This window comes from Schistosoma haematobium, chromosome 1 (genome assembly GCF_000699445.3).
Source record: "Schistosoma haematobium chromosome 1, whole genome shotgun sequence".
In the NCBI taxonomy this organism is placed as follows: Eukaryota; Metazoa; Platyhelminthes; class Trematoda; order Strigeidida; family Schistosomatidae; genus Schistosoma; species Schistosoma haematobium.
In genome coordinates this window covers 32,004,716-32,027,057 of record NC_067196.1, presented here as the reverse complement: position 1 = coordinate 32,027,057, position 22,342 = coordinate 32,004,716, and the positions used below count along the sequence as shown (strand labels likewise).

Here is a 22,342-nt window from a genome sequence, read left to right as displayed (position 1 = left end):
GATCCATTAAAACGTATCTATCAGCGAGCCACTAAATCAATTCAGGAACTCAAGTTAAAGCCTTAATAAGAGCGCTTCAAATCACTGAATCTTCAGTCGGCTTAGAAGTGACCTTCAAACGACTTACAACACGCTAAACACTCTTGGGTATCCCCTTTAACACCTACTTAAGTTTGGTCCGAACAAAAACCTTAGACCTAACACCCAAAAACTGCAAACACACTATATTAGAGCGGATCGTAGGCACACCTACTCATTGAGAGTGGTCAAATGTAGGATGTCGCTGCCGGCTGAGCTAGTCCAAGAGACTTCCCAGGAGTCCCTCTTAAGAACTAAGGACAACGTCTCACTATAATGCAATAATTTTCTCTTTTGTCGTTAACTATACCTAGGTTACTGCCTGGAGACATCGGTATTCCCTGCTACTTGAAACGAAAGCTAGTTAAGTGAAAGCTTCTATTCCGTACAGAACAATACAAACCATTTGGAACGCCCTACCCGAGCAGACATTATCAGTACAACCAGTGAAAAGTTTAAAGGCGGATTCGAATCCACAATATAAAACAGGCTGTATGGATTAACACAGGTCAAACGACCTACTATCCTTATCACTGTAGACTAGCTTCTAGCCTTGAGGTTACGCGGTACATTTGTGTTTTGTTGGATGATGGAGTTTGAAAGTCTGTGTAATTATGGTGGGGTTACTGAGGAAGAAATAGGATTAGTCAGCCCTGAACTAGTTACTAAACTTAATATTGCATTTGATAACATCTATCACGATGCTGAAGTGGCGAAAGAGGAACTTGCGAAAATTCAGAAAGCTCAAGGTATATGCGTGTTCTTTTTTATTCGTTTTAGAAAATAGTGCCTTGCATTATTCTGAAGAGCAGTACAAACTAAAGTCAGCATCTGAAGAGTTAGAGAAGAAGCTGAGAGAATGCAACGATGCACTTTACGCTATCGAAGAAAAGCTTCATAATGTTAATGTGGAGAAGGAGGATTTCCGTACAAAATTAAACGACTGTTTGTCCGTTAATAATGAGCTTAACCTCGCTATCCGTGGATTAGAAAATGAGAAAGAAATTTTGTCAGATCAACTAAAGAATAAGCTCGGGTTGATTGACTCTCTAACCTCTGAAATTAGCGAGCTACGTACAGAAGCCGAAAATGTTCGGAAACTAAAAATAGAAATGATGTTGAAGTCGGAAGATATTATCGGGCGTGAGTCGTCGATAAAAGTATGTATTTCAACTCCCAATCACTTCATATTTAGGCTCAAGAAGCTCGTTGGTCAGACGAACTATCTAACTTACAGCGACACAATGACTGGCTAGAGGAACGTCTCCAACAGACAACTGACCAGTTACTGACAGTTAGGAGAGATTCGGTAAGGTCCAGATTTAATCTACATTTTTGCAGTACCAAAAGTCTTACTCTCTTGAAGCTGAACTTGTTCTTCGTAACGTTGAAGTATGTTTTTAATTCCTGTTATAATGTTTCAGCTTGAGAACTCCAAACAGTGCGTTGAAAGACTAGAAACAAATGTACAGAAGCTTACTCAGACAAATGACGAGTACATCGTCAAACTTAAACTAGTAAGTTATACTTATCTCTTGATTTTTCAGGTTACGGATGAACAAATAAAAATGGAGCAGTTGTACGGAAATGAAATTGAGGCACAGAAGCAACTTATAAAACTGTACAAGGTAATGATTTGTCTTTAGCTTATTCCAAAAATTAAGGAACAAGTAAAAGAGCTAGAAGAAAAGAATGAGGAGCTTAGTAATGCTGCTTCATCCATCCAGGGCCTCTTAAAGGAAGCTTATGAGAGTAGATTTAATTACCTCACTTGTATTTCCATGTAGATGTGTCAAGGTTGGAGAATGAAAACTCCTCTTTACAAGCGAAGTGCAGCGAAGCAAATTCCAAACTACAGATAGCTACTGAAAATCTTGCTTCTGAGATGGAAAGAAGTCAACATCTTCTGGATAAGTTCAGAGTGGATGGTAAACCTAAGTGCAGTCAATATTGTTATAATTGATGGCCAAAACACTACTTAGGGTCGTATTTGTTACTATCCTTTCATCTTTTTATCTGTCTCTTCACATGTATTCGGGTAGCGTGTGGCAGATGAGTATCTTTTATCGCGTTGCTTATGCTTGCTCATATTTTACTAGCTATCTTAAGCATACTATTTCATTGGTCTGTTATCATCAAGTCTCGTTTTTACGACTCCTGACCTTATCAGTATCTCATTTGTTCGTCAGTTCTTTTAAAAAAAACCTAAATCCTTAGAACTGTCAGTTTACACGACGTAGGTTGACTCAAAGATCCCATATACTTATTAGTACTAATTGCAGTAATGGGAGATAGTATAAGTTACAGTGTTTCTCAACTTATTTATTGTCATGTATTGGGGTTCATTAAAATAAAATACATCTTCAAACGGTCTCGAGAAGTTTTTGGCTCGATAGATTGCCACTCGTTCTGAAATACATGTTTGGACTCTGACAGTGCTCTAATAGGAGCACGTATTTGCTTGCACCTGACTAAACACAGAAAAGTCACATTAAAAATGCCCATTAGAGTTAAATTCAACGACGAGAAAGCCGAAGGTAAATTCCATAAACAAATCAAATCACACCTAGGCAATTTCGAAAACGAAGATGACCCAGATATTACTTGAAAAAATAAACGAACAGCCGTGGAAACAGCAGTGACATCTATTTGTAATTTGAACCAAAGGATTACGGAAAACCAGTGGATTTCCGCCACATCTTTTGCACTGGTAGATTCTCGTAAACTTATCCCATCAGGCTCTGAACACGATGACAAACGAAAAAAGTTGCATCTAGGTTAACCAAAAGACCACGGAACGATCGTAAGCAGTGGTGGGTACGAAAGCAAGACGTGGAAAAGGCAGTGGCTGTAGGTAACACAAGACAGCTTTTCAGACCAACAAAAGGAACTGGAATTAAGACGTCAAATGTGAGACAATCGCTGAAAAAGACGACACTTATTTGCTCTCAATCGAGATGTTTAGAACGATGGGTGGAACACTTTAGGGAGGGGTCCAGCTGGTCTTCAGCTACTTTACTGCTACCCACCATTTCCAAATAGCCTGAGTAAAACATTCAAGTAGACCTCCGACTCTAACTGAAGTTCAGAAAGCTATGGCTAATCTGAAACGATGAAGAGCAGCTGGTCCAAATGGATTAACTTCAGAGGTCCTTAAGGACAGTGGTCCAGTTTTAGCGATTAGGTCGACCAATATTTTATTTAAAATTTAGGGATCGAATGTAATTCCATCTAACTGGTCGCAATCACTGATTGTCCCAATATATAAGAAAGGATCGAAATCATTCTCTGATAACCATAGAGGGATTAGTTTGACTAATAGAGCGTCTAAAATACTAGTGTCAATAATTATCGGGCGCATAACAAAGACTCGCAAAGTGTAAACACGAGAAAATCAGACTGCCTTCCGACTTGATCGTGGCTGCATCGACCACATATTCACCATTCGTCAGGTTCTAGAACACAGGCATGCTTATCGGCGTTCGACAGTGATGGCTTTTCTTGCATTAAAAGCAGCATTTGACTCTGTAAACTGAGAGGTTCTGTGGCAGTGTCTATCATTGAAACGTGTACCTCAGAAGTACATAAACCTTGTGAAGGCCTTTTACTCAAACACTACCAATCGAGTCATCCGATTTTGCGACCTCAAGTGGTTTCTGATAAGGCTGTCCACTATCTCCATTTCTATTTAATTTCATTATAAACCTACTACTGGAAATAGCGTTCTCGTAGTCTGGATTTTCAGAAATTGATCTTATACCAAAATGTCCACATATTAACTTAGAATAGTCCTGTTTGATGAAGACGCTAATAAAATGCAGAGTCTTCCGGTAGCATTGAGCAACAATGCCAGGATGTTCGGGATGCGTTTCTCCCCATCTAAATGCAAATTGTGAGCTAGAAACAACAAATAAACTACTACTACTCAAACTGCGAAAATTGATTACATTTCTACAGAAAATAAATTTGGATGTCTATTAGGAAGTTGACGATACTTAAAACATCACTTATCAAAAATGGTCAACACTATCATCACCATAATCAAAGTAAAACCTGACACATGGCAACCGCTTCAAGATGCCATACCATATTAGTACAGCAAGATAAAATTATTTCAAGACAAAACCTAGTATAGTAGAAGCAATAACAGTATCTATCAATAGTAGTAAGAAACACTAAGCAAAGAAAGAGAAAAAGGTGTATGGAGATTTTGGGACTTTTCTTCTAAAGAAAGATAAAGAGTTAATTGACCTCCATTATCGCGAACGATTTTGAACCATGTTACCCAAAGTTCCCAACCACTGGTTATGACATCACAACTGATACCAAATCGTTGGCCATGATGACACTTGAGGAGGAAGTCAAAAGAGGAAGTTTAGAGTTTAAAGTCGAGGTAAGAGGAACAATAGGGATCGAAGAGGAAGATTGATTATGAATACAGTGATCTTGAGTGCTGTTAGAGGTTTCCCCCCCCCTCTAAATGCGAATTGTTGCTTTAGCACTGGCCTACGTCAACACCTGAACTGAGGACAGAGAGTGAAGTAGTCGAACGCGTCAACTTCACTTATCTTGGAATTCTGGTCGACCCTAATGGATTGGTGTTTGACGAAATCTCAGTACGGATTCAAAAAGGTTGTTTGGCTTTTACCGACTTACGTCATCTATAACGAAGGGGAGGTATCCTTCTATCAATAAAAGGACGAGTATACTATGCAGCAGTTCGTTCTGTCCCACTTTACGACTGCAAAACGTAGCCATTACGGGTAGAGGATGCACGTCAATTACCAGCATTTAACCACAGATGTCTTAAAAATATTGCTCAAACCTGCTGGAATCACCGGGTAAGTAATAGTGAGATTAGACGCAGGGTATTAGGGAATGATGGTAAATCAGTTGATGAGGTTATGAATCTTCATCGACTGAGATGGTTGGGCCACGAGTTACGTATGTCTGGACATCATTTACCACCACGCGCAATGCCGACCTGTGTTGAGGATGGTTGGAAGGAAGTTGGGGCCGGCCAAACCAAAACGTTGCATCAGTCCATAAAGTTACTAACTTATAGTCTTAGCCATGTTGGTAGGTGCAGACTACTTGGTTGAGGTCCATGCGACTATCGTAACCAATGGTTGGAAACTCTGTGTGACATGGCTCAGAATTTATCACAATGGCGTAGGTATATACACTCTTTGCCTGTCCTTAAACCGTGAGATTAAAATAATTTTATATCTTTCTTTCTACGAACTAATTCTTTCTTCTTGTATGATATCCTTATACACAATCTTTCTTTTCTATATTACTACCATTAAAGTAACTGCTTCTGTGAATTCGGTGTTCACCTTGTATTTATGAAGTGTGCAACTTGGACCGATGCATATATGTGCCTGGTCCTACGTTGCAGCTGACTGACTGTGGGTCGCCACATGTAGTCTTTCAGAAGACGGTACGGGTTATTTCAGAAAAGCAACAAAAATATCGGTTAATAGAGGTCATAAATATACGAAGGTATTTTCAAGATCTGGATAAATCTGATTTACCTGTTAATACATCCGAATTTTAGCCAGTAATTTTCAGGTTCGAATTCAGCTTCACCTACTCCAGTTTGGACAACCGAGTAGTATCATTAACCTTCACACTTAGTGTGGCTAATACCCAAGTAACTGGTAAATTATTTAATTAGAACTTAAAAGATAAAGCTGGGAGGTGAATATACTTTCACCATTACGATTGATTTCTAACCATATCACATTTAGTTTAGGTACTGCTATACTATTGAGTCAGTGCTTACCATTTATTCCCACTTCAGATATATAGAGACTAAGCTATTTCTAGGTACACAGGCAAGTGATTTTGAGTTCATACAAAAGTGATATTGTGAATTTTTGCTGTATTGCTTGTTTTCAAGTTATTATATTCTACCACAGGTATTTTAAGTGTATTTGCTCAACCCAACTTATAGTATGTGCTTATGCACATTTTTGGCACTGAAAGAGTAGCAAGTCATTTTGTGCTATTATTTTTTCTGATCAACAACATTAGTTTGCGTGGGCTTGGAGTTTGCATATCGGGGGTGTCTCTAAGGGCTTTGCTTACACTTGTACGTTAATAAGTTGTGTATTGTCTGTAAAATAATGTTTGTTTCAAAACTATAAGTGACACCCTCGGTTCGGCATTATTTATTGGCATGCAAGTTAATTAAAAAACATTCCAGGTATAATTCAATTTCGTCTGATGCAAATGCAAATCAAGCCTTCGTTTTAAGCTGTTGGTTTCGTCATATCTAGATCTGCAAGAAATCGGTGTTAAATTGTGTCTTTTTCCGCATAATTTAGAAGTCAACATTTTCTTCGTATATTCGAAAGCAGCTTTGCTACCATGTACTGTGACTAAGCTTGGTGTTTCAGGTCCGTTTTCTTTATATGAATCGTCTTTGTTGTCGGGAAAATTTATGATGATTATGTGATGTTTTCTGTGGTTACAGTTTTCCGAATACGATTTAATAATAAATACACATGTTTTACTTTTTTTAGGTCTATCTGAGGAAGAGTTACGCCAGCTTAACCCATCTGTGGCCGCTACGCTGAGCGCTTTAAAGCGTGGCCATAGTTTAACACAGTTGTATACAGATTATGTGCAAGTTGTTGAAGATCGAGACCAACTCAAACTTGATAAACAACGATTGACGGAGTATGTGGAACAGATGGTCGATGAGCTCAAAGAAAAAGGTATCCTATTTTTTTTACTCTAGACAGATATTGCGTATCATTTTAAGTATGTCTTAAGATACTCCACCGTGGGTGCAATTTAGTATGCACGTCACTTTTACTATTTCGTGTTTAACGGTTTGCTTATGAAATGTAGACTTTTGTCAATCAGGAGTAATTATAAGAAAAATCTTATCTGATAGAAATTTAAACCAATCGTTTAAGTTAATGTTAATATCAAAGTTAGTACGAAACTAAATATGAAGGACGAAGTTTGAAAAATGATTAAAATTAAGGAATAGAAAGTATAGGATAATATCAAAACTGAAGGTTTTGAGGAATAATGAATACATGTGCGATACTACCACTGATAGACTCTAATCAAGAAGTCTACCCTAAATCAGTCAACTTTGGGCATCAGAGTATGTGGCTAAGACATATGTTACTTGTGTTCAAGCCACCTCTGCCGATGACTCATAGCCTCATCAATCTTTTTGTCATCATAGTTGCTCACAGCCGCCCTTACTTTGTCATTATTTACTCCGCGGTTCCACTTCTGGCGAGCAATACTTTGAAGATATCCATAAAATGATTCTGGCAACTTATGCATTTCCCCTACTTTTGAAGCCTGTGTTTCACAACCACAAATTAAATAGGGAAGACTGCAGGTTACTTACTCACCCTGTGATATGTACACGGACATCTCGGTGGCATCCTTTTCGTAGCTTTATTTGAAAATATTGAATTTGATCTCTGCATAATTTTCACACTCAATTTTAGCCTCGAACACTATCATGTTTAAAATGATTGACCACCTGTTTCTCGAGGAGTCGCTCGATCTCAAAGATCTAGGAAATGCTATTAAATTAGTTTTTTCACGAACGAGTTCATTTCTAATCATTCTATTAAAAATTTCAGTTTTGGGTTGTGGAGATTGTTAAAATCCATTGAAATCATTAACCGATCAATGTTAGACCACCATTAAAAACCTGGAAGCACTGACTGTCCGTTTCGTTTTAGTATAGGACTCCTCATCAGTCCACATCCACGTCTCCGCACACGGGATTCGAACCCAGGACCTTCGGCTTCGTGCACGAGTGCCGGCTTGGGGGTCTAGAGGTTAAGATCAAGTCTGGGTGAATAATTGGTCTATACGTCCACGTTCAGTTTGCTTCTCACGAGCTTTAGTTAGACGTCGAAGTATTATTGAAGATAAAATTTTAGTTAAAATAGTAGTTAAATTGATTCATCTGTGATTGCCACAAGAGAAGTTTTGTACTTTCTTACAACCTGGGACGATCAGCGATCGAAACCAATCAGATGGGATCACGTCCAGTTCCAAGAGTTTAACTAAGATCTCAGTCAACCTAACTTCAAAAACTGGACCACCATCCTTAAAAATCTTAGAGTTTGGTTCATCAACCGCTGCTACTGTCCTTCGCTCTAGATTACTTATGGCCTTTCTAATCTCGCTAAGAGTTGGAGGTCTTACATCAGTTTATCATTCAGGTCTCTTCGAGATAGTAAATAACTGTAGTATGGCTGAAGGCCAGTCGAACTGTTTTCTAAAGTTTTCTGTCCATCGGTGCAATACCCTGGATAGAGAGTGAATAATAACCCTGTCTTTTTTCAAGGTAATTTCACTAACAACCGGATTTTCAGTCCCCGTTTCGTTGATAAGTCGGAACAGTTGTCTACTGTTACCTATCGTTGCTACCTTTTCCTTTCTCTTCTGCTTTGGCTACCCACCACTGTTTACGATCATTACGTGGGCTTTTTGCCAGCCTACGTTTAAGCTGCCCCCCTCCTCATCGTGTTCAGAGCCAGATGGGATGAAATCTAGAGCATTTATCAGTTCAGCAGGACCCGCTGAAATCCACTGAATTTTCCTAACTTTTATGTTTAAGTTATCTGTAGACATCACTGCTGTTTGCACAGCTTTCTGGATATCACACCAAGTTACCTCGAGGTGGATATCACTTCCACAGTTTACTAATTCGATTGTCTAGCTGTTCGTGAAATATATTCCTTACTTTTTCGCCACTGAGTTTAAATTTGTGGGGTTTTTTTGCTGTGGCTTTTCTACGTCTAGTAATATGCAGGCAAATATGTGCTTGGACTAGAGCATGATGCGTGTCTGGACATACGCTGCAGAATGAGCAACAGTTGTGTCACTCCTCTCAAACGGTAGCTGATGATAATGTGGCCTATTTGAGACCATTGTTAGGTCGATTGTAGGGGTCGCTACGTTAGACAGTGTTTCTTATTATATTTAAAGTTGGTGTTTTCTAGAAATAGATAATTATCTGAGCCTAGTTGCAACAGACGGTCGTCATTATCTGTTTGCTGAGCCTCAACGCTTTAAGATCTGCCCAAGTGTTTCCCGGTTCGGTTTGGTTTACGTACTTGAGCATTAGAATCACCCTACAATATTACTAGATCTGAGTGTTTAGCTTATTAAAGGAGGTTAGGCGGCTTCGTATAAAACCCATCTTTAACTTCGTCTGAGCTGCAATCAGTGAAAGTGTAGACAAGGACAAATAATAGGTAACGGAGTATGCCCCTATCTTACTGTCTCGTTTCGTCAAACAGCACACAAGCGACTGTCTATTGGAATCCAGTCTAACAGGGTCTGTTCTGCTTCAGGATTTCATGTTGTACCTACATCAGCGAGGACGCGAGGAGTAGCAGTGTGGTCTTCAGATACTCGAAGGGTAAATCGTGTCGGTTCTTTATATTAACGAGATGAAGTCAAATGAATGACCGTACCTCGATCTTGTACACGCGTTTTGGAAACTCAGCATACATATATGGCGCGAGATTCTAGATTCCTAGCTAAAAAGGCCTGCTGTCTTATTTGACACAAGGTTTGAACATGAATAGCTCCAACATGTTAAGAATGGGGTTACTGTAGACCAGGGATAACATTTCGCGAACCCACTGGCATTGGTGGCCCGTTGTAATGAAAATAGATGAGAAGAATTAGTTCTGGAGGTGGAAGAATTATTAACAGGTGAGTGATGAATTCGATCGTCAACCAGATGATCTCAAATGCTGATAAAGATATGAAGGGGGATTTCACTTCCTGATTGCCCACACCGTGGAAGAATATACATTCTTGTGGGACCTAAAAGGAAGCTGGATTGGTTGTGATCTTAGCGACCTAGGAGCGTGACTGCAGGACCTAAGGGACAACTGCTTGGGGTTGCGCACAGCCTTTTCATGAGATTTTGACTCCACACTTCAAAAAGCCCTACCGCCGTAGACGGAAATACGTGGGGTAAGGTGAGGTGTAATATTTTTAGGGTTGGCCCTTTCTAACTTCTTTCTGTTGTGAGAAGGCAGCATCGCTGCAGATGCTGGTTGTTTGGGAGAAACACCTTACCGTTGTCACTCCCCTCTACAGTCATCTGTGCGACTTCGCTCTTGGACCCTTAAGTTGCTGAGTCTAGTCTTAGCGTTCTTCAAACAACCTCTCTGGCATAGTAGGACCTAAAGGATCATGTGTTCCAGTCAATATAACTCGGTTGAGTCATCACGATAGGCAAGCCAATAAAGTGTCACATTAAGATTAACCTAAAGGTACCCCCCCAATAATGATCAATTGTTATCGTGCTAAAAGGTCAATTTTCTAAATACGCTTATATTTACGTCTTATAAATTTTGCGTTTACTTGGTAATCTTAATGTATTTACTTTATTTTATTTTATTTTATTTGAACACATATATATTGGTAGAGGAGTGCGCCAAATATATATGCGCCACACAATTTCAGTTCATTAATTGCGTGTGGGCTGCGATACTGCCCGGGTGCCCAAACCGAAGCAGGTGGTTATCTTAGGGGGCCACTTCCCGAGCCTTTGACCTAAAGGTCTAACCCACAAGGCAGTGGAGCATCGTAAGGAGATGCAGTCCCATGGTAGCCGGGGACCGAAAATTGGTTCATACGCCATTTGTTCCTTCAGGATACTGGAGCCCATGTGCACCATTGGTTTGGAATCCGGTTGTATACGCGCGGCCTTGTGAGAGTATTTCGAGAGGGAGGGCGAACCCACCCCGCTCTCGGCCATACCAGGGCATTTGGGGGCAATCTTAATGTATACATATCACATAACCTTATAAATCATATTTTCCTGGTTGAATTAAGGTGAAGCCAATACGGTTAGCATTTGTCACTTAGATGTCGGGAATCTAAATATAGCCCAACTATGTACTCTTTCAATGAAATGAAAATTGAAGAGGTATGCCGTTATAGATAATGGTTACCGACTGCAGTATTATACTTCCCAATAAGACAAAGTTTCTATGAGGTTACAACAAAACTTTACAAACTCTTTTACTGGTTTTTAACAGTGATTCTGAAACCTATGTAACGTAAAGATTGGAATGTGATGGATAAACATGAGGTTTGACTGGTTATCCCCAGTAATTTCTCTCTAGTTTATAAAGTCCGAGACCGAACGTTAAACTGTACAACTGGGGTAACATGATGTTTTAAGGCACATGGTAAATGAGATTCATCTGTGCTCATAATTCAGTTCTTCAAAAGACTGGTTACCACTAGATTAAGAATCATATCAAAAGTCCTAGATTGAGAATAATCAGTCCATCAATCGATGACTGGTAGCGTAAAGAGAATCGCATTTGCCCAGACAAATATCAAAAGGTTGTAGCCTATTCTATTATTTACATTGTTCAATGTTTTTGCACTTTAGAATTCTTTAGTGATGTACTTTTCTCATTCTGTCTCCATATCATTACTGTAGCTCCTCTCCTACGAAACCAACAAGAGGAGTATCGGAAATTACAAACGGAGTTGAAAGAGCTTACGTCTTGTTATCAATGTACAGCGAAGAAGTTAGAAGAAGCGCAGTTGCAAAAGCGAGAGAGTGAGCGACGTGCTGGATTTTACCGTCGAGAGACCAGTAGACTTAAACAAACGTGCTCCGATCTATCCAAACAAGTAAGCAGATGACCCTGTTGTTATACGTCTTATTCAGTACTTGCATATCATTGCTCCTACAAATTAATTGAAGTTTACGGACTCCTGGTCACGTTTGTCTTCTGCAAAACTTTCCGAAGAAAAATGGATGAATTACGTTAGTTTTCATTTAATTAGTGATCTCCAGCACTACTGATTCTGTTTCATGCAGTTGAGTAAGAGCACTTTTCAGAAAATCTGAGGAAATGTCAAAATATCTTCCGATCATCTTTTTATTTACTTACGCTTGTTACTCGTGGAGGAGCATAGGCCGCCCACCAGCACTCTCCATTCAACCCTGTCCTGGGCGATCCTTTCCAGCTCTTTCCAGTTGTTATTCATCCTTTTCATGTCCGCTTCCATTTCCCGACGTAAAGTGTTCTTTCACCTTCCTCTTTTCCACTTCCCTTCAGGATTCCAAGTTAGGGCTTGTCTCGTGATGCAGTTTGACGATTTGCGTAACGTATGTCCTATCCATTTCCATCGTCTTTTCCTAATTTCCTCATCAGCTGGAAGCTGGTTTGTTCTCTCCCACAAAAGGCTGTTGCTGATTGTATCCGGCCAACGGACATCGAGTATCTTGAATAAACAATTGTTTATAAATACTTGTACCTCTTTGATGATGGTTGTTGTGGTTCTCCAAGTTTCAGCTCCATACAGTAGAACTGCCTTGACGTTCGCATTGAAGATTCTCACTTTGATATTGGTTGAAAGTTGTTTTGAGTTCCATATGTTCTTCAATTGTGGGAATGCTGTTGTTGCTTTGCCGATCCTCGCCCTTACGTCTGCATCCGATCCCCCTTGTTTATCGATGATCTCGAATTTGGGTGTCTACTACATCTTTCATCCGGTTAAGTAAAACTCTGTTGAAGACTTTTCCTGGTAATGACAGTAGTGCAATCCCTCTGTAGTTTTCACATTTGCTCAGGTCTCTTTTCTTTGGAATCTTGATGAGGTGTCCTTCTTTCCAGTCCACCGGCACCTGTTCCTCCTCCCAAATCTTTTTGAATAGAAGGTAAAGCATGCTTGTGGTTACTTCGATGTCTGACTTCAGTGCTTCAGCTGGTATGTTGTCCGGTCCTGCTGCTTTCCCTCTCTTGATTTGTCTGATAGCCATTCTGATTTCCTCCGTCGTTGGTGGATTGATATACATAGGAAGATCTGTGTGCGCTGCTTCGATGTCCGGTAGATTCATTGGAGCCGGCCTATTCAGAAGTTCCTCGAAGTATTCTACCCATCTGTTCCCCTGTTGTTGAATTTCAGTGATTGGCCTGCCTTCTTTGTCCTTGACCGGTCTCTCTGGTTTACTGTATCTCTCTGCTAGTTTCTTCGTTGTATCATAGAGTTGTTTCATATTTCCTTCCCTTGCAGCTCTATCCGTCGTCGTTGCTAGTTCTTTCTCGTATTTCTTCTTGTCGGCTCTAATGCTTTTCTTCACTTGCTTGTTTGCTTCTATGTATTCAGCTTGTGCTTGGACTTTCTCTGCTCGTGTTCGGCTGTTGTTAATTGCTGTCTTCTTGTTCTTCCTTTCTTTGATCTTGTCCAGTGTTTCTATAGAGATCCATTCTTTATGATGGTGCTTCTTTAGGCCCAGAACCTCTTGACACGTTGAAGTCAATGTTTCTTTGATACCTTTCCAGTTCTCCTCTATAGTAGTTTCTTCTTCCTTCAGTAGATTGTGTAAGGCTTGGAACTTGGTGTTGAGAGTTATCTTGAATTCGTTGAGTTTGTTAGTATCTCGAAGGAAGGCTGTATTGAACCTTTGTAGTGCTGTTTGTCCAGTTGTCTAGTTCTTGTTTATCTTCAGTTTTAAATTGGCCACAACTAGATGGTGATATAAAGCTATATCAGCTCCTCTCCTGGTTTTCCGATCTTCCATTGTCCTTCGGAATTTTCTATTGATTGCAGATATGTCGTCGTTGCTATCGTTGGTGGGTGCGTAACATTGGATAATATTCATTGTGATCCCCTCCTTCTTTGTTTTGAATGATGCTTTGATGATTCTGGATCGGTGAGATTCCTATCCTACAAGTGCATTTCGTTCTATTTTGGACAGCATTAGAGCAACTCCCTGAGTGTGTTGAGGATTTTCCTCTTCGTGACCGGAGTACAGCAGCATCTCTCCCGTAGCTAGCCTTTTCTATCCAGCTTGGGTCCAGTGGGTTTCGCTAATTCCCAGTACTGCTAAGTTGTATCTCCTCGTTTCCGTTGCTATTTGACTGGTCTTCCCGGTCTCCCACATTGTTCGGATGTTCCATGTACCTATAAAAATTTTTGCTCTGGTTGTTAGAAGGGGCATCGGCCTCGTGGCTTCCGAAGAAACTCGGCTTTCACCATGAAGCGTCATAATTCTTCTAAATGAAGACCTTCTAACTCTCAGGGCAGAGTTTAAATGGTTTGAATTATTTTTTCTGGTAAGCGTTTTTTAGCGAGTTAGCTTTCTACGGGATGGGGACGCTAACCCCATGCCCAACCCTCCTCCTTTACCCGGGCTTGGGACCGGCAGTAACTCTAGAAGAACTACAGGCGGAGGTGATCATATTTTTAAGCTACCAGTAAATATCCAAGCAGCCTAAACTACCACTCTGATGTTTGTATTGAATTTCAGAAATGATCTAAATTTCGAAAAGCTCCTAGACCCACTAAGACCGCATCCTAAGCTAACTATTTTAAAACTTCTGTTAAAATGATAAGCTTCAAAAATGGGATTGTACAGAGAATCTAGGTCAGATGTGCTTCATATATATTGGCTGCAACATGATTGTAATCTAGACTTAAGAGTCAGGTGTGCAATAGTTATACAAAGTTAATGTGCAATGTAGAAGCTTCAGGTAGGTGTGATCAATACACGAAACGGGATTTATCATTGGGTAACATGACGCGAAACCAATAATAGTGATAAGATTTTTGTTCAATGTAGTTGATTATACGCATAATTATTGTATTATCGATTTATTCGTTCGGTAATGTCAGTTCTCTTTCATTATTATTACAGTATATAGTCACCCGAGTTGATGTAATACTGTGCTACGTTTTATGTTAGGTTATTCAACTGAAAGCACGACATATTTTTTTGTCGGTAGATCTACAAACACTGAACAGCATATTTACCCAGTGATACAATAATATGAATTCTTTGGCTGCTAATCAATTTTATATATTCATCCCATTCTTACCATGTATTTATTTTGAGTTTGTTTAAACCTTTTTTAAACCTGACGTTTTGCATGAATTCTTTACAGGTGAAGTCTCTGCTGTATGAAGTTGAAGTATCTAGGGGGACTGTTATTCGTAATGAGGGAGATTTTTGTGCCAAGTCAGACATAAGGGATTTAAACGAACCTGAAGATCATCCGGTTCCAGATAGCTCAGTGGATATAACCAATGTTTCAAGCGTGTTGGAAAATCTGGCCTCCTCTGCAATGATTATTGATGATCATCTTGTCACATGGAAAAACTTGGATGAGCTACAGTCTCAAAATCAACGGCTGCTCTGCGTTGCTCGTGATCTTGCTGCCCAGCTAGAAAAACACGAGCAAGAAGATTCGGACACAATTAAGCGTATGTCTGAGCTGTCTTCTCGTGTTGAAACTTTATCTGGTGAATTGGACGTTGTACGTTTAGCCGCTCGTGAAGCACGAACAGAAGCAAATATGTTTTCTCAGCAACGTGACCAATATCGTGCTTTATTGAAAAAATATGACATCGACTTATCTGATAAAGAAGAACTTAGTTCTGCTCAAAGTCAAGAGTCTATTTTAGATGATGTTAATCCGCTAAGTCGCTGTATGATCAATAATAAAACTCCAAGTAGGTTTTTATTCTGCTCTCTACAATAGTCATATTTATATTTAATAAAACTTCACCAAATGATCTGCGCTTAGAAGTGCCATTTCCCATATACCATAGGATTGTTTCAACAGATTGCCACTGGTTGTTTTTTAATATTTTTTATAGGTAAGGGTTCTCCTCCCAGCAATGGATCCTCTGCTGTTATTGAGCGTCTGGAAGGTGCCCTAAGCTCGTTACAGGCGGAATTCGCACGTTATCGGGAGGACAAGTTGGAGTCAGATCATGTATATACTACTACAGTCGATAGTCTACGAAGAGAATACAACGAAGCTCGACTGTTAAATCAGAAACTTAGCTCACAAGTTAGTGAATATTTGTACACTTCACATGTAATCATATGCCTCAGAAACCTAATTTTATGTTATAGGTATCAATATCAAGGTTTGACTTGATGGTTCCAAATAAACTGAGCATTGGGTAGAGAGTTGGTAGTAAATACATTTTTTGTGATATCTCAGTGATTAGTAAATTGTATTTCTGACGTTACGTGACTTAATGTAAGCCACTTCTTCAATGTGTATAAAAAACCGAATTAAATTCAATTATTTATCTACTCTGAAGTAATGGCTTATATTAAGTTACGAAACGTCAGAAATACAATTTCCTACTCATTGAGATATCACAAAAACATATATAGTACTAATTTTATGTTATTGTTTCACAGATGGTTGTGTAATTCTTGATCAAGTAAAGCACTTGTGCGTAGTAATTGGTATCGGCTGGAATATAAGAAAGTCATGTAATAAACATAACTAAGAGCATTTGGAAATACTAATTGGTCATCTTATCACATTCAATGGCAGGTCGTGTAAGTATTCTACATTAGAAAGCAAATAAAACTGATTTATGGAACCTGGAAAAATAGCTTCATATCAGTTGGACCAATTTACAAAAGATTTTTCCTTAGTCATGATCTCATTCCTTGGTCTAAAATTCCTTTTTATTTTAATGGTTGAAAAGTTTTAGTGTAATGCCAACTGCTGCAAAGTGTGTCAGTATTATATATATATATATATATATATATATATATATATATATATATATATATATATATATATATATATATATAGGTCAATCGTGAGTCCTAATTGTATTATCTCTTCAGTCTTGTTAAAACACCGTCTGTGGAGTTAGTGAGATATCAGTATGTTGATTATTTGATAAATTTATAGGTCACATGTTTGTACAAATCTTTATTGTTTAGACTCGGCTTCTTAAGATTGAATACACTAGATAGTTATTAGTTGAAACAGATGTGGTGAAGGATTTATAATAAACAAATAACGATAACGGTTAGTTTTTAGATGCGATTGTTTTCATTGTTTACCTATTGGACTTCAGGTTATGACAATAAACTCAATGTTCTACAGTTTGGTGAATTATACTTAGTCATATTTGCGTTTTTTTCAGCTTGATTTTACTCACGAAAAGCTGCGTGCATCAGAAGCTAATGTTGCTGGATATAAACAAGAAATCACTATCCTTCGTGAAATGAATGCCCGCTACTCAACTTCTGCAGCCTCCAGTGAAGCAGAATTATCAAGACTTAGAGATGAATTAACCCATGCATCTGATCGCCTCACAACAGCAGAAGTGGATGCAAGACATTTTTCGCGACAGTTGGAAGCGGTGCGAGCTAATGAGACTCGTCTTAAACAAGAAATAGATTCATTACGCCGCCATGATCAAATCCATTCTCAGCTAATGCATCAACTTCAGTCTATACAGGTAATTTATAAAGCCTTTATATTTTCTCACTGTTTTTTCTCTATTAATTTCCCATAATCCGTTTTATTTTTAAGTTGTAATAATTTTACTTCGTTTAACATTTCTTTTTTCTCTTTACCAGGGAAGTCTCGAACAAAGAGAGTCAATGGATCGTTCATTGAATGAACGAAAAATTGAACAGTTGGAGAAGCAACTATCTACTGTCAATTCAGCTCTTATAGATGCTTCCAAGGCCTCCCAAATAGCTCAACAAACTTTGCAACACGAGCTAGCCCTTTCTCGTGAGTCCGTAGAGTCTAGTGGCAGAGAAATTCAACAATTAAATACCCGGATACGAGATTTAGAGGAAAGATTGGCAGCTGTTAGATCTCATGGTATGTAGCTGGAATAGACAGATTTGTAAAAGTTTGATTCAGACTTGATAAAGCCATATCATTTTAGCTATATATATATATATATATATATATATATATATATATATATATATATATATATATATATATATATATACCAATGCTTTTTCCTAATAGAAGCGCCAGTGAGGCTTAAAGGTTTTAAATCATAATCATTGTATGGATTATATGATTACATAATCCAACGTTTTTAAGGTCTCTCTAAAGCTCATAACATTTCTAACGCAGTTGGATTTGCTTATTTAATACTGATTTTTTTTACTGAATATGTTAGCAATGATAATTCACCCAGCAGATTTGTGAAGATACATGTGTAATAGTGGTTAGTCTAAGTGAATGACTGTCGATCACTCTGTTAGCTAGTTTGATAACTCTTGTCCTTTCAACACTTGTGAAGGGTCTGTGTGTTTGTTGGCGAATTAACGTATATACTTCGTTAGAAAAATAACTATTAATTTTGGGATTTTACTGAAGTTCTTCGTAACAGTCTTAATTTGAAGAATAAAACGATGAATGAAGTTGCACGTTGTTAATCTTACAACTATTATGTCGAATTAAATTGCAAACCTATTTAGACGATGTTCCGACTCACTAGAAGTCTGGACTTTTATTAGGCGAGTTAGCGAGCAATGTTATTTCTGTCTATGATTTTGTCTATTAATCATGAGTTTTTCAATGTTGAACAACTTTTAGAGTTCGTGGATTCTAGCTAATCGAATCCTATTTTACCCTAACAGATGACAATATGGAACCAAGTATATCTGAATCATCTCCTGAGTGTTCGAAAAAGGCTCAAATTCGTGTTCGTGAACTGGAACATGAAATTGAAAGTCTTAAATCCAGTTTAGAATCATCTCGGCAGCAATCTGATCGCATGAAAACGTTGGCTGAACAAGCTGAAGAGCGTCTCAATGAAATTGTAGAAGAGAATAAACGACTGGAAGAGCACTTTTCACGTGATATGTGTGAGACTAAACAGCGTAAGTTCAGTAGGCAGTTTTTAATCAATATTTATTCATTTCTCTTGAAGTATTTTCTCCCATATTTGTGCTTATTGACTGACGTGCTCAATATCACATATCTTACCTAAAATTTCATAGAACAATGCTTTTGTTAGACTAAATGGCAACATTTGGCTGGGTTACAGGTATGTATATAAATAATGATATTCGTAAGCAACACCTTTGTCTATGTGTAATATCAACACAGTTCAAAATTTATGCTACTAAGTGTGATTATTACTAACAGGTTTATTTTGATTAAAACATAAATTGAGATTTCTGTACACGATTTATCAAGTAATGTACTAGTAAATGTTAGTGGATTACGTTTAGTTATCCTTTGTTGAGGATATATAAACTAGTGAATATCCTATGAGTCATTTCCTTTCTATTCATTATCCAGATATATTCTGGTCACATTTACTGTTTGCAAACTTACAATTTTTCTTACTTACCAGTCTTCATTATGCATGTTTTGTAAGGTTTTAACAGGTTTTAACCCCTGTATCTGTTTTATAATTCTGTCTATAAATTAATTCAATGCTTGATTTTCAGGTTGTGAGTTTTTAGAGGCACAACTAGATCTAGAAAGAAAAGAACGTCAAAATCTTGTAAATGAAAATATACGAACTACTGAAGAAGCCCATAAGTTGGTAAGTTTCCTCATAACTTTTTCTACTATAATGTCGACATTTTCAGTCTTTAGATTATACTAAATTTATATTAATTTATTGGTAGAGAAAATTGCTTGATTGCATCAAACTAGAATTGTATTGTGTGTGTTAGTTCGTTTTGTCATAAAGGATCAAAAAAGTTTCATATCCCTAGGAAATTTAAATTTGGATACACATACATAAATGTTTTCGATAATTTAACATTCAACTTATAAATTTGTCAATATTTTGTTTGAGTTCATTGTTTGTTGTACCCTTCTTTATAACCGGGCTATTCTTTATTATATCATATCTAAACACAACGCACTATCCTACATTTTCTTTCATTTTAAACTAGAATGCAGATTTACGTCGAGAATTGGCTAGCTTACAGAATGAATTAGAAAGCTCCAGGACTCGTTATGAATCAGCTCTCCAAGTGGAAGCTGGTGCTAAAGCCGAAATAGAATGTCATCAACAGGCTGCACAAGAGGCTCGTGATAAATATGAACGTGAACTGACATTACATGCACACGATGTGGAGGTAAGAATTACCAGTCATATGATAAATTCCATTTTTCGTAACTTTCATTAGGTGTTAACAAATTGGTATTTGGAAATCATTTTAAAAGCTCGAAGGAAATCTATGATTATAGATAATATCTTTTTTTAATAGAAAATCAGTTCATTTGTTGTGATGTAACATTTATTGAATGAAAGGCGTTATTTAAAATGCTCAATCTAGCATTTTTGGCGAGACTCTAATTTAGGGACGAGCCAATCAGAAGCGTTTGAGCAATTTCAATTATTAGCCAATCAGAAGACAGTTAGTATAAGGTAAAAATATACTATAAGAAAGTAATGAATTACAGTGGATATCCTTCTTTTACATTATTTAAAAACTTGTTAAGGTTTGATAAAGGTTCAGAAGTTCTGAATTCATAATGCATACGGTATAAAAACTCGTCCATAGGGTTAGGGTTAGGGTGACGAGACTCTAATATAGGAACGAGACAATCAGAAGCATTTGAGCAATTTCAGGGTCACGAAGCCAAGTTGAACACGTGATGCTAACATACTATCGGCTTACAGCGGATTTTAGAGAAGAGGTGATTATTGAGAGGCTACAACTCTAACCCTAACACCTAACCCTAACCCTATGAACGAGTTTCTATACCGTATGCATTATGAATTCAGAACTTCTGAACCTTTATCAAACCTTAACAAGTTTTTAAATAATGTAAAAGAAGGATATCCACTGTAATTCATTACTTTCTTATAATATATTTTTACTTTATACTAACTGTCTTCTGATTGGCTCATCCCTAAATTATAGTCTCGCTGCATGTTTTGTTAATAATTTTGTGAGGTACACATTTATCATTTTGATCTACGTTGAGAATTTTCATCCCATTTCATGAATTAAGTTAAGAAAATAAATTTGAGGAAAGAGAATCCTATGACAAAGACAGAAGATAAGGAATTTCGCTGTTTTTAAATTATTTTCTGAAATAATTTTCATTGTTATATTTCTCTCTGACAGTAACGGGAAGTTTCCAATATTTCCCATTACGTAATTCAGTTTTGCAATCTAGTTAAACCAACATTAAATTCTAGTTTCCCGATCCTTCTTGTACCAATCATAGTCAACGTAGGATCCAAATTGGTACACCATGTCAGCACACCGTAATGAAATGAAGGTAAACTCCAAGACAGTAGAATTGGCAGCAGTAGTAGTACCATTGATAATAAAAAACAACTAGAGTTGGAGTATGTGTTTCGAGAACAGGATAATAGTTTGGGAAATAAAGGGTATGAAATAATGCATCTATACCATCGTAGCAGATATCGAGCCATGTCTCCAACCACTGATCACGATTATTTTGAGGACCTTAACCAAGTAGTGTCCATCTAATAGGTTCAGATTAAAAATTAGTAACTTTATCGGCCCGTGCCATGTCGTGTTTTAGCTGCCCGTAGCTTCCTTTCGAGGCACTTCCGTGCCAAATAGGATCGCACGTTTAGGCAATCCATAGTGGATTGTAATGCATGTTCCCAGCTACCTCAATCAATGAAGATTCAGCACATCATCAATTGATATATCGTCTTTGCTGAGTGTCCTACATCTAACCTTAGCGCTAGTAACTTTTGTTGGACAATATGGAACTGATGCTGAGAAAATACACTTAGTCATCGTGCCCTCTCTTTGGTAGACTCAGATCTCATCAAAGCCACAGGCAACTGAAGTTGGATTTTCTCGTATATAAGAAAGTATCAGTTCAAGTGGTAGAGTAATCCTATTTTGACCATATTAAATCATACAGTAACAATAGATTGTTTAATGCAGAACACATATTTGAAACATCATAAAATTTATCATTCTGTTGGTATTATCTCGAGTTATGAGTGTTATCTAGCCTAATGATAATATATTTGTGTCCCTGTTGTACACACTGAGTGGATATGTTTTTATTACACTTCATACTTTTTTGAACTTTTTGTTTTAACACCCAACTGATTATATAATAATAAATTTCAGTTATTAACAACAGTACGTTCACAATTGGATTCTATTAAAATGCATTCCGGTGAATTAGAACAAGAATTAAATGAATCTAGATCGAAAGCAGAAACTGCAATTACTGATTTAAAAATTCAAATGGAGTTATGGGAATCGGAAAAGCAGGAGTTGAACAGGCAATTGAAACAAAGTCAAGAAGACCAGAATTTGTTACAAGATCAAATAATTCAAGTTAGTATTGAATTAATTCTTTCGCTTTATGGTGTTTTTAATTCACAGAATATTAACTACTAGACACTTGTCCTTCTCATTAGATCGATATGTTTGTTAAATTTAATGTTTTACTTAGTTACTTGTATACATAAAATCATACTTTCACGATTATTATTATTCATAGTGAATTCATGTCTC

At 37.7% G+C, this 22,342-nt stretch overlaps 1 protein-coding gene across 1 annotated transcript in view; it reads left to right on the top strand.

Annotated features, from left to right (window-relative positions):
• The first annotated feature begins 618 nt into the window (after positions 1-618).
• Positions 619-22,342, top strand: part of MS3_00000413 (uncharacterized protein) — a 34,888-nt gene continuing 13,164 nt past the window's right edge. Inside the window, exons 1-18 of the mRNA XM_051208186.1 lie at positions 619-827; positions 859-1,238; positions 1,274-1,387; positions 1,420-1,470; positions 1,503-1,595; positions 1,626-1,706; positions 1,743-1,830; positions 1,866-2,006; positions 6,609-6,803; positions 11,549-11,745; positions 15,006-15,573; positions 15,721-15,917; positions 17,026-17,343; positions 17,465-17,717; positions 18,494-18,736; positions 19,313-19,410; positions 19,769-19,954; positions 21,950-22,162. Coding sequence (XP_051073730.1) covers positions 665-827; positions 859-1,238; positions 1,274-1,387; positions 1,420-1,470; positions 1,503-1,595; positions 1,626-1,706; positions 1,743-1,830; positions 1,866-2,006; positions 6,609-6,803; positions 11,549-11,745; positions 15,006-15,573; positions 15,721-15,917; positions 17,026-17,343; positions 17,465-17,717; positions 18,494-18,736; positions 19,313-19,410; positions 19,769-19,954; positions 21,950-22,162 — 3,579 coding nt within the window. The 5' untranslated portion in view covers positions 619-664. The remainder of the gene's footprint in view (positions 828-858; positions 1,239-1,273; positions 1,388-1,419; positions 1,471-1,502; positions 1,596-1,625; positions 1,707-1,742; positions 1,831-1,865; positions 2,007-6,608; positions 6,804-11,548; positions 11,746-15,005; positions 15,574-15,720; positions 15,918-17,025; positions 17,344-17,464; positions 17,718-18,493; positions 18,737-19,312; positions 19,411-19,768; positions 19,955-21,949; positions 22,163-22,342) is intronic.